General features: G+C 43.8%; 1 protein-coding gene across 1 annotated transcript in view; it reads right to left on the minus strand.

Annotated features, from left to right (window-relative positions):
* Positions 1-2,553: 2,553 nt before the first annotated feature.
* The window catches only part of LOC111236796 (G patch domain-containing protein 8-like), a 32,392-nt gene continuing 17,348 nt past the window's right edge, over positions 2,554-17,597 (minus strand). Inside the window, exons 4-6 of the mRNA XM_022765655.1 lie at positions 12,987-13,108; positions 8,267-8,397; positions 2,554-6,619 (exon numbers count right to left, since the gene is read on the minus strand). Of these exons, the coding sequence (XP_022621376.1) occupies positions 2,554-6,619; positions 8,267-8,397; positions 12,987-13,108 (4,319 nt within the window). The remainder of the gene's footprint in view (positions 6,620-8,266; positions 8,398-12,986; positions 13,109-17,597) is intronic.

Raw genomic sequence — 17,597 nt, forward strand, 5'->3', positions numbered from 1 at the left:
GGGGCATTTCAAGTGCTCTTGGAGGGCCCTAAGCAGCTGCTTAGTTAGTTTATGCCTTGGGCCGGCCTTGTGTGTGTGTGTGTGTGTGTGTGTGTGTCATTGCCAATTTAACTTTATAATAAAATTAAGGTCTCCCTATTTAAATGGGTTTTTAAAATAACATTTTTGCTTGAATTTGTTTTTGTATGTGCCTGTTTTCATGCATTTTCCACATTAGACTGTGTCAGTGAATTTAATGCACATGAACTGGAGAGAAGATGGAGGAACAAATGGAGTGGGTTGATTCTGTATTCTCCCTGATTATCAGTATTGGAGGGCTGAGAAGTTGCAGCACATTTGAATATCGCTAAATTAAACTCTGGGATAAGAACAGAGCAGTAGGGTGTGTGTGTGTGTATGTGTTGTAGAGAGAGGTAGAGATAGAGAGGTTTGATGCTGTAACAGCTGCTAATTATTGCTGCTCTATATTTCACACAGTCTGTTTGATCTCCTGTCCTGTGGAGAGAGATAGGGATTCTCTGTGTCTGTTTCTCACAAACTCACACGTTTATGCGCACACACTCACACTCACTCACACTCACACACACACACACACACACACACACACAAGCTCAGGGGTCATGAGGAGGAGAAAGAGGAATTGTGCTCTAATTACTGAATCTCTGCAGGAGTTGACTTACATTTCTAGCCAACACCTCAGGACTCGGAGTGTACATTTTGTGTCTTGTTTTCATGTCTGTATTTATGTCACCTCTTGCTGTAGCCCCCCCTGTGTGCTGGTCTGTGTTCACTGATATCACAGAGGGCAAATCAATCCAATCTCTCAAAGCACTCTGGGTAGTCCAAGTCCACAGACCATCTGGATGCCGCTCTGTTCTCTTCTGTGCTCTGCTCCCCGAGAGCCGGCCGCTGCAGTGATCAACTGTTTGGCAAGCAGCTTTAATACATCCTTGCCTTCACCAATCACCAAGCATGGATGCATAGCAACAGTTACTAACCACGATAACCCTGGGTAAGACATGCAAGAAAAAAGCTCACACAGTGTATGTTTCATTAATGATGCAAATGGTATTTGTTTGTTTCTTTGTTTCTTTGTTTCTTTCTTATCTCACATATATGATACTCAAGCAAAATATACACTTCAAACCATCTGGTGCTGATTAAGTCTCCTGAAACAGAGTGGATATTTTTGGCTTTGGGCATCCCCAGTATGGTGAACCAAAGGTCAAAGTGGACATAATAATGAAATGTGGTCAAAAAGTTTCTTTGTACCAAATAATTTATCTGTTTAACAATAAGATAGATAGATTGATAGATAGATAGATCGATAGATAGATAGATAGATAGATAGATAGATAGATAGATACTTTATTTGTCCCCTAGGGGAAATTCATGATCAAGAAAAGAACTAGAAACTCTTTTAGAATGATCCTTCTACATTTTAGAAATGACTCCTAGGAATTGTGGGCCTCACTTTGAGAAATACCAAACCACACAGTATTAATTTTTTATGTGGAGTTTGTTGCAACAAGTTGCACAATCACCATGAATCAGACAGAATAACATGAAGCATTAAAGCCCATTTATTTTCACCCAAGTTTTAATGTAACAGATCAGTTTCATTCATTGCTGTCTTAACAACTGATTTGTTAAATCAATTTGCTGTGTGGAAAAAAAGGTCATGTCACATATTAATATGAAAAGTTGTTGATGTGTTTGTATCAGTGAGTGTGGAATAAGCATTGAACTACTGCTAAAGGTTGAATTCACCTTTTATTTTATTGTTTCCCATGATTCTAATGTTATCACTCTCTGTCAGAATATTTACACTATAGAGACATAACAGGTCTTTACATGTGTCAGATATGGAAATTAGTTGTTGTCCTTCCTATGGTGCATGTGTGTCATTCCAGAATTACATCTATCTTACACACATACACACATGCACACACACACACAAATACAATATACACCAAGGTTAAAATGGCTGTGCTATGCCCCCCGGTTCCTGGAACGTTATTTATGTTTATTGAAAGTCACACTCTAACTCAGATAACCTGTATGAAATGGAGATAAGGGGAGAGTATTATCACTTTCTCTTGCCCCTCTTTCCCTGGCATGAATGATACTTCAAAAGGCAGCAAGGTCTGTCTGTGGTTCAGAAGGAAAGAGAGAGGATGACACAAGCCCAGCTTGTCTTTGAATAGCAGGTGCACCTTTCCCTTTATTCTGGGCCTGAATGAGGAATGATGGAAAAAGCAAAGGATCAAAGTCTGTTTTCTCACTGTCTGCTGCAACACGGCAGAGGCTAAATGGAGAAACACATTTTCATTTGAAAACAGTCAATAGTTGGGCTGTTTGTGTGTATGCATGCGTGTGTGTGTGTTTGTGAGTGCATATGTGGGTAAGAGTTGGAGATGATGCTAGTAAAAGCACTGACACATCCCCATTTCAAATAGAAGGCTTTTGTCCAAACTAAAAATTCCTTCTCTCTCTCTCACCAGTCTGTGTTGCCAAGGAAGATGAATAAACATGGCAGCCACTCTGTGACAATCATAATGCCTTCTGTTGAAACCTCACTGGCCACACTCTCTCCATGAAAGGCTGCGGGTTCAAGGGTTGCAGTGCTACTGAGGAGAGCGGGGCGAGTGGGGTTGCATGGAAAGCAGCGGACTGAGGCAGGAGAGGCATGGGATGATGGGACAGCAGGATGGAGGGGAACAGAGAGGAGATGGAGAAGGGGGAGAGGTGAAGGTGATGAGGGAGGGAGGGGTGGAGAGGTTGTAGGGGGTGAGGGAGCTGAGCTGGGTGTGGGTGGATGGCAGGAGAGGGGGGCGAGGTGGAAGAGGAGGAGGAGGAGGGGGGCATGGAGAGGGCTGTGTGTTGTAAAATGATATGATGAAGGCTGGAGAGAGGGGGGGATGGTGGAAGAGGGGGGAGGTTGGGGACTGCCAGAGCCATGGGCTGAGTAAAGTTCTCTTGTGGGGTCACATGTGGAAGAGGGAGACTGACCCGGAGGGCGTGCTGTGCTTGTGCTTGCATCGCATCTGTGTGAATTGACTGGGTTTGAGGCTGTGAAGGGTTGTGCAAGGGTGCAGGTACAGGTGTGTATTGTTCCTCTGAAGTTCCACAGTTCTCTGCCTGTGTGGTGTGTGTGTAGTTTGTCTCTGTGTGTGTATCTGCACTCTCCTGCGACCGTTCCAGGACTTTCTGCATGTGCTCTCTTGCCTGCTCCTGCAGGAGACGATATTTGTCCATCTCCTCAGCAGTAAAGCTGATTGGCGGTGCTGTCTCTCCACCTGTCTGTTTGTCATCAGTCCTAATCTGTGACAGGCAGAGATTTGGCATGCTGCTTGCGTTTGACTCAGCCACGTCCAGAGGATGTTTCTGACTGTCGACGACTGCTCCAGGATCCACTCCACTGCCCTTAGCTTCGTCTTCCTCCTCTCCCCCCTTGTCCTGACTCTTCTCCAGCAGCCACTTTTTCCTCTTAGCCTTTCTCTGGATTGCAGGTAGTTTCCCAATGAGAGGGAGAAGCAACATCCTTGTTGGTTTCTGTGGCAGAGACTTACTGGGGGATAGTCCCTGAAGAGTTCTGCCTGAGCTGCTTGTGGTGACAGGGGTTGAGGATCCATGTCGATGGTCAGACTGCGAATTGGGCTCTTTTAGCTGTGAAGGACTTGTTTCACCATGGTGCGTGTTGAGGCTTGGAACTGTGGGAGCAAAAGAGGCTCTGGGGGGTGAGGAATGAGAGAGGGAACTACAGGTAAGGCCAGATGAAGCAGATGTGGAGGTGCTCTGTTTCTTTGCCCCCTGAGGAGCCTCGGATGAGAGTCCTGGAGCTCCTGAGGACATCCCGCAAGAACTAGCTGTCAGCCCATCCACTGTGACTCCAGAGCAGGTACTGCTCCTGCTCCACTCCCAGCTCAGCTCTGACATGCTGGTGCTGCTGCAGGGGCTGCAGGATCGTGGGCTATGGCATCTGCTGGCCCGTGTATTGATCACACTTTGGGGGCTGTATGTCTGCCCGCTTGTCCACCACTCAGGGCTGGAGAAGTGTCTTGAGCTTGAGCGTCTGGTGCCTGTGCATCTCCACACACAGCCCGGGCTGTCTCTGCTGTCAGCCCCTGTCCTGGAGCCTGACGTGGATCTGTGTGTCCCCCTGTCTTCCCAGCTGTCGCTGCTGCCCCATGTCCATCTGTCAACGCTGCACCTGTCCCAGTCTACATCTTCAGTGCTAAGATGTCTGCTACTCCTGCCCCAGCTGCTAGGACTGGGGCTAAACCTCGCCACCCGGTCCCTCTCCACTACTCTGTTTCTTGACCTCCACCCAGCCCTTGACCTGCCCTCCTCACTGCCTCCAGGACAGTTTCCTCTCATCCACTCCCACTGCTCTGTATCTGAAATCAGGCCTCTGTCTCTTCTACCTGAATTCCCTCCCACCTTCCTGCCCCTCTCCTCCCAGGCTTCACCGTGCCTCAAACTCTTACTATGAATGAATTTCCTGTCCCTGTGGGGGAGTTTTCTCTTTCTCGCCGGGCTGCTACCACAGCTGTTGTCAGGGTAACAGCAGTCAATGAAACTCCTGGGGTTGCTATGGTGACCCCTTTCCCAAAACAGCTTTGAGTTGCATCCTGGTGAGAAGGAGTGTAAGGAGAAGTGAGACCGCCAGGGAAAAGTCACCCCGTCTTCGTCTCGCTTTCCCTCCCCCTCGGTGTCTCTGTCTGCTGTGTGTCTGGTGAGCTGGGAGTAGGCACTGCAGTGATCTGCCTGCTCTCTGTCTGGCTGTGACTGGGATTCAGTGCTGTGGCTCCTGTGAGGCCTCCTCTTCCTGACAGAGATAGATACTGGTTCAGCCTCACATCTCCCCAGGAGACAGCTGCTCCCTGCTCTTCGCACCATCCTCCTCATGCCTCTATCCCCACTCACCCTTTGCCTCCCATTCTTCCTCCAGCTCCCTCCAGCTTCTCCTCTCCTCTCTCTGCCAGTGGATACTGTGGAGACAACACTCCTCACTTTGCACCTTGCTGATAGGCGCTTGTTTGAAGTTTTTTCCTTCTCGCCCCTCTTCCTCTTTCCCAGCTTGTGTTTCTTTGTGCTAGCTTTCCTCTTTTTGCGTGACACTTCCGAGACACCCACATACGGCTGTGGAGTGCTGGCGCACTCGCACATTGTCTCTCTCCCACACTCACACCTGGACGGGCTGATGCACATCCCCTGTGTGCCAGACTGGGTGACAGACTCTAATTTACAGCTCAGGGCTGTGATGGCTCTCTCGCTGATCCCTCTCACACCCCCTAATCTGCCTCCCAGAGGATCCTGGGAGTTTGTGTCAGAGCTGTCACTATGGGCAGGGTCAAATGGATGGGAGGCTGCCCTCACACAATTCTCCATACTTAGGTTGTTTCTTCCTCTTTCTGATCCTGTTTCCGATGATGAAAGGGGTTTTTTTAGGAACAGGTGTGCTTTTGTTTCCACATTGATATGTTGCTCCGTCTTGATATTCTCCTCAGCTATTTTCCATCTGGGTGCTCTCAACTCATGTCTTGTATGTCTTTGTAAACAGGAATGAGCGTCTGGTGTAAGAATAACTGGCACACATGGGTTTGATTCATCAGAAAGAGCACACAACTGATCCTGTTGTGACTCCTGCAGATCCTCTGTGAGTTTTTCTGGTCGTTGCGGGTTCAAGCAGAGTGGGTTGCAGCTGTAGGAAATGTGTGGTTGAGACTTGGTGAACTTAAGCAAACTGACAGGCCATCTCAGACGGGTAGAGCCATCTTTCCCTAGCACACACACATGCTGACTCTCCTCCCTCCCCGCCTCTGTTTCTGGCTTTCTCTCTGTCTCACTATCTGTGTTTTCGGTGTCTATGTGTTCCCCTGCTAGTGCTGCACCCCATATGGTCACCTGGGTCTGCGATGGTAAGAATAGTGAATCATGGCTCTTATTATCAGGTGCTGCTGTGGAAATAAGAGAGTGTTCTTTCAGGATGTCTGTTTTTTCAATCTCCTCCTCTTCTCTCACTGTCTCTCCGGGGATTTGCCCCATGTCGCTCGGTCCAACACTGTCAGAGCTAGACTTACGCTTTTCACTCGGATCGTGTTTCCTCTCCTCTGATGCCCCAATCTCCCTGTCAATATCTTCCATTATTCCCCTTATCCTTTCTTTCATTTGCTTCCTCTTCTCTCTCTCCTCCTCCTCGAGGTCCGAGAAGACGGAGGCAGAAGGCTCCAGCCTTGGCCCCCTGCGTGAGAAGCAGAAGGACACCCCGAGCCTGCCTCCCACTCTCCCCCGTCCAGGGAGAGGCAGCTGGGGATACATGCCCAGACAAGACTGGGAGTTCACTGCAGGAGGGTCTGTATTGGATGCCGGATGTGTGATTAGTGGGGACTCTGCTAGAGCAGTGGCCAACGGTATTTGGCACGGAGATTGGCATGGATCTTTTGGCTGGTGGCTGAGAGTAGCTGTCCTGGTTTGTGGAGGACGGGGTTGCTGGGCGTGGTTGGAGGGCTCAGGTTTGTAGTCAGGGCTGTGGTCTCTTTGGTTCATGTCTCTCTCTTGCTGCTGGCTCACAGCCCTGACTGTACTTCTTAGCCCATGACTCCTTCCTGGGACTCTGCAACATGAGGTGACATGACAAACCTGAATTTAGTTTAGTTTGATCACACTTGACTTCACTTTAGCCTGGCTCAATTTAATTACAGAGTAACTTAACAACCGCTGAAAAGCTTGTTTTTGCTGACCACCGGTGGTTTGACTTTTCACCTTGCTTCAGCGATGTACAGGTTTGCTCCAAGACCTTGTGACATCACTGTTGGGTGTGGTTACAGATGTGGCAAAGACATCAGAGAGGGCAGGGAAACACTGCTTTTCAGCCTTCTGTTAGTTACTCTTTCAAATAAATTCAACCTTGAACTGACACATGACATTAAAAGTTAATGCCATCATGACATATCATGAAAACATAAATTATCTGAATAACATGCATATTTAGAAAGCTATAGACAAATAAAAGGTTGAAGGAGTCAACTAAATAACAAAAAACAGTACAAATGCATGAATAATACACTAAAATCTGACAATACAATGATAGTAGAACAGAAATCATTAGTCAATTAATCAATCTTGACATACTGACACAAAATGATGAGTTAGTACACATTAATTATTAGTTGCACCCATAAATGATAGAGCTGAGTAATACACTTTAAGTAGTGAGGGTCAAGTAGATAATGCACTTATACAGCATACAAGTGCTTCATTACCCCCACCAAAGATGTCTTAACCCTTGTCTGTTTCTTTGTCAGCAGGATTACACAGTACAAAACTGATTTGCATCGAACTTGGCGGAGGGATGGGGCAAGGGCCAGGGAAGAATCCATTCATTTTTGTGGCAGATCTAAATCATTTACTATGAATTTGAATTTTTCTCTCCTATGTCTGGTGTATGTTGTTTGTCACTTGCAGAGGCAGAGATCTGTGCTCTCTGAGTGCGCTTCTAGTTGAAATGCTATAGATTAAATTAGATTTTAATGTACATTAAACATACATACAGGTATGTAGAGACATGTATTATCTGTACAGTTATGTAATAATACAGATCCACAATGGAGCCTATTGTAACTCTACTGAGATTAGTACTGAGGTAGAGGATATTGTAACAATACATTATACAGGCTATTGAAAGAAAGAAAGAAAGAAAGAAAGAAAGAAAGAAAGAAAGAAAGAAAGAAAGAAAGAAAGAAAGAATACATGACTTGTGTAGTCATAGTAATGCTATTCACATATCATCACCTGATTATAGAAAAACACATTTAATTGCACAGGAAATAGGTGCAATCAAGCTGATTACTATGTGATGCATAGTGCATAGTTGTTTTGATTGCTTTACCGAACCCTGAGGCAACTTTCATGTTTGAACACCTTTCAGTCATTTAATTTACAACAATGTTTTTTCTTCTACTATTCATTCTTCTCTAAAACACCATCTCCTTCTACAACAAACCATCTACTCTCTGAGAGTCAGCAAGAATGTGTCTTCATGTTATATTTACTTCACCTGTGGCCCATCTAGGCCAACTGAGTGCTCTCACATCTGTGGATGCATCCATCAAATCTAGGAAACGTTGACTGGATGTGACACACTCCAACCCCTCTGGACTCCTGCCCCTGGTCTCATTACACACACACACACACGCACGCACGCACGCACGCACGCACACACACACACACACACACACAAATACACGCTCCTCCAACTTACCGTTGGGTTTCCTGTTGCAGCTGTGCAAGCTGGTGCAGGCGTCTGAGAGCCTTCTCCTGTTTGCGCTGGTCCTTCCATGATTTTGAGGCCACGTTCCGAGCAAACTCTCTGTGCTTGAGGTCCTTCAGCCTCTTTAAAGGGGCAGAGAGGGAGGGGGGTATGTGGAACGCAGGGGGTAGCGAGGAAGAAGGGAGATGTGAGAATGGGACAAAAAGGAGAGAGAGATCAGTCTTAGGAAGCTCTCTGCAGGCAGCTGTCTTTCAAACAATACACATCAGTCAGCAGCGATTGCAGATGTTCTTCTCCAAAGCTCATGTCCAATTAACTCCATTCAGCCTGGAAGAAAGCATTTTTCCTCCAACGCACAGCTTGATAGCAACACAACCCAACTGGTGAATAGTAGATTACAGACGCAGTTATGGTGATTGACATGAGTTATTTAATGATGATGATGCTCTTTCTGAGTGTGTTGGAGTGACATTTTTCTTTTTGCTCGGCCTTCTTCTATCTAGTGGCGTGCCGCAGAGATTTCTAAAATGTTCAGCCCCTCATCAGTCATCACAGCTCAGCTTGAGAGAACCTCTGATCCAATGACATCTGCTTTTCAGCTGGAGTGTTCCAAAAGCATTGATTTGCTGATGCTGAAATTACACATCACCAAACACAAGGGCAAAGCTACTGATCAAAAGAACCATGAGAGTCACTGTAAAGGGCAAAGATTTCAGTTGGAAAAATGCTGGGCCGTTGTATGAGCTTGATTGTGTGTGTGTGTGTGTGTGTGTGTGTGTGTGTGTGTGTATGTGTGTTTGTGAGACACATGTACACAAACCACAATATTGTGTTTTCTTTTTGAGCAAACTGGTGGGTCTTTACCCGCGCTATATTGCAGAAAAAGTAACAATTAGCTCCATTTTGTGTCTGTATGTCTTGTGTGTGTGCACATGTGTGTATTTGTGTGAAACCATGTGTCTATAGGTGCACCAGTCCTCTAAGGGAAACAATGATTCATGCCTCTCTCTCTGGTTTCCTTTTCTGACACACTTTAATCCCTCCTTTATCCATGCTTGGCAGGTGTGTGTGTGCATGTGCATGTTGGTGTGTTGCTTTTGTCTGTGTATGTGTATCAGTGTGTGTCTGAAGGCTAAGGAGGGACTCAGGAGTTTGGGAATAGCTGCAGTATCATGCACCACCATCCCTCCTATCTCCTGTCTTATTCTCTTTTGCTTCCCAGTATATTTTAGCTACCTCGGTGTGCAATTCCACCCATGGCTTATAAATTCAGGATTTGTTGTTTATTTTATATGTTTGTGAACTTATCCTGTAGCATAAGTTCCAACAGGATTACACCACTCTCACTTTTAGCTTATGCTACGCTATTATCCACCCATACAGTATGCATCATGCACACACGCCCATATGCACACATCAGATTAGCCCCTCAGACATCAGATTTATTTATACATTCACTCTCTTTCACACCCAGATCTTATGCAGGAGCTGACAGTCGTCAGGTTAATCTCTGCTGAGTCTTACACAAGCGGGTGTCTTTTTACATTATCACTTGATGCTTAACATCCCACTGTCAGCTCACTAAAGACAGCAATAAGTATGTGCCAGCAGAGCAAGAGCAGCCCTTGTGGGTTTGTATCCTTTAAACATATATGTCTTATAGTATAGTTCCTTGTGCATTGCAGATGTGCGTGTTCATATGTGAATGTGTGTGTGTGTGTGTGTGTGTGTGTGTGTGTGTCTTTGTTAGGGGTGCGGTAGTGAGCTTTGAGGGGCTTTGATGCCAGACTCATTCTATGGGAAATATTAATCATGTTCAAGCGGAGAGGCATACATAATGAACTGCTGCGGACAGAGCCAGGAAAAAGGGGGAGAAGAAGGGAGGAAAAAAAGATCAGAGTCGTAGTTGTGTAGCTGTCCATGGCAATGACTGAGCGCGAGAGAGCAGTCTGTAATAGAAGGAATGTATGAAGATGAATACTTCTCCTCCCTCTTGCATTTGCACTCTGCCAGGTTATTGTTCTCTCTTAAAAACAGGTCCCACTGCAGGAAAAACCTGAAGCTATATTTAGAGCCAACCAAAATATTGCGTACAGAACCGTTTTCCAGTTAGCACACGGGGCAGAGATATTTCCGTTTCCCACTTTAAAGCGGCTCCCTTTGTCTTCAAAGATGATGTCATGTCCCCAACAGCGGGAAGTGATATTGCTCCTTCTCTCCAACATGCCAGTCTAGCTATGCCCTGTGAAGCTCAATCCGTCCGTCAAAGCCTCGATCAATATTCCTTTAGATGTGTTAAGGAGTGCTCAAGCTAAGGCAACTATGGATGAGTCAGAGTTGATTCATATCCACTAGGGCCTTAGAATGAGGGATGATGTATCCTTAGGTAGCATGTGAGGAGCCATACTAATGGGCTGATTGCTCTTTTATTTAAAAAGGGAGTCTAATTCTGTTGTAATGAGCAATTTCTGTAATCAGCAGTAAATGCTGATAAAGCGCTGTATTCAGACATGTTTATCCCCGAATCGATGACAGGGAAAGGAGACAGAGCAAACGCAATCAGCTTCCATTCTCCAAAGCCAATACTCCTGTAGGGAAGCTGTCTTCAGCTAGAATTTCATCTGTTGTCTGCTCGGTAGGAGTGTATGTATGTGTGTGTGAGTGTGTGTGTGTGTGTGTGTGTGTGTGTGTGTGTGTGTGTGTGTGTGTGTGTGTGTATGTGTGTGTGTTCCTACGGTGCCAGTGGCTACTGTCAGCTCAGTGCCTCATGCAGCTCGTTTCATGTGCCTGCCGCTAGCTAAAACAAAGCATTAACATTGGCCTGCAGTTGCTTCAATTCATTTTCAAAGAACAATGACAGAGGAGGAACAGTTTTATTTAATGTTTATTTCATGTTGCACAGTGTGGGCGTTCAGAAGTGGGAAGCGGCTTGGCTTGGTTGAGAGATTGCCTGTGTTTGTGGACGAGTGTGTACATGGGTAAGTGTATGTCTGTATGTTTTTGTATGTAAGTGTATGTCTTGGCATGACAACAGATAGCTGTAGGAGAATGTGCTATCAGCAGAACCTTCAGCTTGTTAGTCCAGTGTGGAGGTTGTGTATGAAAATGGATGTGAAAGCAGAACGCAGGAGAAAACCTGCTGCCGGGCCTTTTCCTAATGGTCCATTGGCCTCATCCTGTCCAAGCCGGAATAATAGAATCATATTTGAGCTATGACTAATAGCTCCATGTTTTATTTGGTACAGAATATTTATTTTTCTTTTGAAGAAAGTACAGATAGAGGAAGAATAAAGTGAATTTTGTAGTGGAGCCCTTATGTACCAGATACATACAAATCAACTGCTCTTCAGTTTGAACTGCAGAAAAAAAGATTCTCCATGTATCATAAATTTGGGACTTGAAGATTAAGTAATACTTAAAGGCACAATATCACTGTTTTCTTCTGTCTTCATTCTGGTTGCTTTGATTATGCTTTACTGGCTCGGCTATGAATAAGACACTTCACTCACCTGATTTTAAGCAAATTGCATTTTTGTATTTAAACAGCTCAGAAAACTTAACATTGTGTTATGACCTTTATACATTATGAGTTTTCCTGATTTTATGAGAATTGCTTTGCTCTTTGATGTCTGCTAGAGAAGATTACGCTTTACTTTTACTTCTGTTTGGGGTCTCAGAGACCCCAGCAATAAAACATGGTTAAGTAAAATTATTTCTCTATGCTCTCTACCTGTGTTTGGTGTTTTTTTTGTTTGTTTTTTTTTTTACATAGCACCAACCCTCTCAAGTCTCAGGTAAAATTCTTTTGATTCCTCTTATGGAAGCTCTATAACAGTTTGTTCATAGTGGTTCCAACAGGGAGTTCTCTCCAGACCTCCCTTAAGTTTAACTGAACCCAAACAATGGTAAAATCACTATCTAAGATAATATGCTGTGCAGGTCTTTGTCTGTCAATAACTTTTAAGCAAGCAAAAGGAAAAGCCAATATACCATGAAATATTTCCTTATTTGTTGTAATAACATTGTTTTATGGTCACTAATGTATTTTCTCACCACTATGGTGTTTTAATACAGTCAGAAGAAAGAAAATGAAATATGATTGATTTGCAGTTATTATTATTTAAACACACACAGCGGTTAATACTTTCTTATTTACTATGTCTCTATATACAGTTTTCCTATTTCTATGTTCATGCTTGATATTATATACTGCATGCAGTAGTGGCTCCTTTTTACACAGTTTTTGTACTTTTGTAGTTATGTGATGTTATGTTGTTACGTTATGTTGTTACGTTATGTTATGTTATGTTATGTTATGTTATGTTATGTTATGTTATGTTATGTTATGTTATGTTATGTTATGTTATGTTATCAGCCTGTTCAAATGGATACATGCAGTGCGATGTGTGTGTATTTGTCTTGAGTTGAGGCATTCCACCTCTGTGTGCGTGTGTGTGTGTGTGTGTGTGTGTGTGTGTGTGTGTGTGTGTGTGTGTGACAGAGATGATGCAGTTGTCACATTTCTACTGCTACCCGCTGGGAAACTGTACCCAATGGGCGGATTGACATGGAGATGTAACATAGCTTTCCGTCAACACGCATAAAGCTAACACACCCAAATTCCGCTGCGAGAGATCATAAAAAATGTCTGCTTGTGTGTCTGTTTGTAACATGTGTGTGTTAAGCTGTAGCGCAGGTGCTTCCCTTATACCTGTTTGTGTGCGTGGTCGTAGGAGTTGATGTGATTGTCAAACTCCTGGTGTCTGAGGTACTGCTTGTCACACAGCTCACAGTAGAAAAGAGCCTTCAGATCCTCCACTGAGCAGCCCAAAGCTCTCTCTGCACGCTCCTGGAGAAAGAGAGAGACGGAGAAGACGAGTTAGAGTGCTGGAGGGATTGGGGGACAGAAATGAGAGTCGAGATAGATGCAGAGAGAGATAGAGACATAAAGGGTTAGAGGGGCAGAGATAGAGCGCAAGAAGAGTTGGCGGGGGTTGGGATTTGGGTGGTGGTGGTGGGGGGGGTCAAAAGAATGGCAGATTGTTAGCCATTTAGAGCAAATCTGCATCCCAGAGACATCAGCAGTAATAGCCTCTACATGTGCTCTGCATAAAACTGTTAAACAGCTTCCCATTAAAGTATGCTGCCTTACTGCTGCTGCTGGAGGTTGGACAAAGGCACTGAAGCCCTGTGCTCATGGCAGCTTGAGCCTGGGGACACATTTAATACAGCCACTATAATAGAAACCTGCGTATGTACTGTAATGGCAAATAGTCTGAGTCTGACTGCAGAGAAAGGGGCAATTGTGGCTGACAGAAAAAAAAAAAAACTGAGCATCTAAAATGCTCAACTTAGACTTTTCTACACAAAAACATGCATGTGAGGAAGAGAAAGTTCCAGACAAAAACACACACACATATATATAAAGTTGCATAAATAGCACATGGACAGATACACACACACACAAACACGCACTGCACAAATGGCACATGGACCTCGGGGGATAAATCGCTTGTCTGCATGCTCACATCAGCCAGAGGGTTTTTTTTTTTTTTTTTTGGTCCGAGGACAAGCACAGGGTTGTGTACAATAGACGTGTGTGCTTGCTTGTGTATGTGTGTGTGTTTTTGTGCGCGTTTTCGTGAGTGTTCAGGGGTGTGTGTGCATTCATGCCATGCTCTGCTTCAGAATGTAATTTCCCTCAGGCTAGGGGCTGCCAATAAACACTATTGAATTCTGTTCTACACTGACATGATGGGAATTTAATTTGAGGTTGTCACTTCTTTCTCTCCTTCTCTGCTTCGTTCCTTCCCTCCGTCCATCTCCTACTCGTCCTCCCTCTCTATGCGAGCTCTTGTTTTTGTCTTCGTCCTTTTTTTCTCCCTCATCCAACTTACGCTTTTCCTCCACTCCTTTATCCCCCCTTGTATCCCCCTCTATTTGCCTTTTTCTCTCTTTCTGGCTTGCTCCTTTTCTGTTTGGCGAGCCCTGGGTCATGCAGTGACAGAGTCTATTGGCCCCAATTTGCTTCAGTAATATGCCTGCACACAGGAACATAGGTGAGAGGAAAAGAGAGGGAGGATAGCAATGCAGGCAAGAGGAGAAATGGCCCCTGCCTGCCCTCGCAGAAACGCACACACCAACATCTGAGCATCGCTATCACCACAGAGTTTAACAATCCCCGCTGTACACGCCATCAGTTTTCACACATATAAATGCTATATCCATGCAATTTCTATCTGCACACATACGCAGTTACACACACATACAGAGGGAAAAGACTGTCCTTCCTCTGGCCTGTTCCATCTGCAGCTAGATAGCTTGTAGGCACAATGGGTGAAGTGTAGGGGAGGCTAAAGAAACGACCAGGCTGACAGAACTCTCCTATACCTAAATCAACAGAGAGGTAACTAATACACATTGATCCTGTGTTGTTCTGTGTGTGTGTAGGTGTTTGTGTGTGTGCGCCATGGTATCGATCTGCCTTGCAGGCTTAAGTCACGACCAGGAAATGATCCAATCAACCGGGGCGGCCTTCCTATGAGTGCTGCCGGGGTGATGAGATTGAGATAATGAAAGCTTTGTTTCTGTAGACCTTTGGGCTTATGCAAGATTACACAGGAGCTGTGAATGTGCATGTCTTCATGTGTGCGCGCATGACGTGTGCATACATGTGAGCTTGTGTGTATTTTTGTGCGTGCTCGCCTTTGTACTCCCTAACCCCTTTCTTCTCACCTCTCTGCGCTCTGTCATGGTAATTATTTTGAACAGTGAAATATATGTATGGAAAGAGGGGTGTACATAAGAAAAGGTGTGAATGCATCAAAGCAGAAATGTGTGCTTGCAAAGTCACAAGCCATTTGTTTATGTCAGAGGGATCCTCACATGTGATTCCCCCTTTTCCCGTTGAATACTAAAATCAAACATGAGAGCTTTCATTTCCTTCAAATGTGCCCACCTCATATGATTTCTTCTTGCCAATATGCATAGACTCACTTACAGAGATACATCCACACATTCAGCACACCCACATAAACAAACACACTTATGCATGCACCGTCATACACAGCCTGTCAACCTGATACACCAGTGCTAAATTAATCTAGACCTCAATTTACCTCAGTAGCATAAATTTGTTTGCAGAAAATGCACAAGTGATATCTGCAGACCTGAATGGACATTGATTGTTTGCATGATTATGTGTGTGAGTGTTGCTGGGAGGCTGTGAATGTGAATGTGTTTCCATGCTTCTTTTCTTTTTTTCTCTCTCTCTCTTTCTCCGCTCATTCTCAATTTGTGGGAGAAGTGCCATGTTATCCCTCGTCATAGCTGAAATTATGCCGCAAATAAGAGTCATTATGGACCATAACAGGAGTTTCAGACACAAACGCATGTAATTTAATGTCTAGAGCTACTGTGGAAATGAACAGGTCACGCTAAAAGTGTTTTACACACGTGGTCTGTCAGTGCTTGAGAATATGTGCACTGGAAACTAATGATATACAACACATTCATGAAAAACTCTTCAGAAAGAAAAAAAAAAAATCCCTTGAGGAACCTCTGGGAGTTCTCTGGGATTGAAACTGTGACAACACTTTTCTGATGCAATCATACTGTCACTGCCATCGTACCCATTAAAACTGCCCTCTTGTTTTCTTTTTTTTTTTTTGGATGTCAGATTTTTCTAGCATATGAAATTTAAAAACAAAATCACCCTCGTTAGTTGTAAGCACACTATGGAGACTAATGGAGATTTTGAATTATCTGGATTCTTCTGGTGATCCTGACATTCAAAACTGCTGAGCTGCAAAGGAAACCTGCAGACACCTATTAGATATGCTTCTTCCTATCATAACTCTCATTAACACCTTAACACTGAGTTGACTACAGCTAGAGCTCTGTCAGGGACACAAAGAGAGACTTATAAATAATAAACACAAGAATAGAATAATTATAAAGACAATACTTCTCAATCATTTCACAACAAGGTAAGCGATACCACATTTGCTCTTTCTTAAAAAAAAATACAAATCCAAATTTGTTATGTAATGCAAGTATACAGGGTCATTTATTAAATTTAAGTGGTTTAAATGGTTTGAGTGGTTATGAATTCTAAAATACAAAAACAAATATCATTGAAAACAATGTGAATAAAGCTCATTTTCATGCTTAGAGTGATAAACAGAGTGGAAAATAGTGAGAGTGCTTCATTTAATTTGCTGCTTCCATGTAAACTTTATGCATACTGAGTTGAATGTGTTCAGCGCCATTTAGGTTTTATATAGTTTGTTTAGACTGAATCAATGACATTAAAATCCTGAATTAAAACTGTGTTCAGACACCTACTGTACTTGTATGAGCTAAATCGTTTCACTTGTCTCGCTGGTCACTTTCTCGTTGGCTGTAATTAAATATTGAACAGCATTTTCATGGATGGCTGGACTCGACCTAGAGAGAGTCTGAGGGAGGACTTTTAAGGCTAACAGACTTGTATTATAGTAAAGTCCCTCTGACACAGCATTTTGATCGTTTTTTTTCCCTCCTTAATTTGATGTATATTTCCTGGTAAATTAGAATATTGGCATGGGACACAATGAAATCATGAAAACTGTAGGCTTCAACAATTTGCAGAGAAAGACAGTTTTATTTGAGATTCTGACATAAAAAATGACGCCAATGTATTATTGTTAAGGAGGTGTGAAGAATTAAATAAATTAGTTTTTGCACTTAACTAAGTTTCCTTTTCTTGCCCACTATGTCTCTCTTTCTTTACATGGCTAGATGTGCACAGGCAGCTGGCGAATACTTGACTACCACATAGAACAGTGTGAATTTGTGCCTCCTCAGACTTATTAAATATGCTGTCTTAATCATGCTGAGATGAAACTTGATCAGATGTGTTAATTGTTAACAGCACTGCAACACAAGTCTTAATTGCAGTCTTGTTCAGCATGAAATTCAAAACATACCCAGACTGGTAAAAAAAAAAAAAAAATAGGACGAAACAACACTCAGTATGCATAATAAATCCACGAAGAGAGAGACAGTGAGGTCAGCCGCAGCACAACTGGTGGTAAGAGATTCACTGAAATATATTACTGTAACTGCTACTGAATAGAGCTTATCCTGCAGGGGGTGGAAAAAATAAAGTAAAAACTTCATGGACATGGCTAACTGTGAAGAAACCGTTGTTACAGTAATTGCCATTGCAGAACTGATAAAAACACAGGCCTTACAAGGTTACATGCCACTGAGCAGTATGTCTCTTTATGAACCCTACACTCAACTGCATCAGCAAATTTGCCGTTAGTTAGTTTCTCTT

The sequence above is a fragment of the Seriola dumerili genome, unplaced genomic scaffold, assembly GCF_002260705.1.
Source record: "Seriola dumerili isolate Sdu_G_001 unplaced genomic scaffold, Sdu_1.0 BDQW01000723.1, whole genome shotgun sequence".
Classification (NCBI taxonomy): domain Eukaryota; kingdom Metazoa; phylum Chordata; class Actinopteri; order Carangiformes; family Carangidae; genus Seriola; species Seriola dumerili.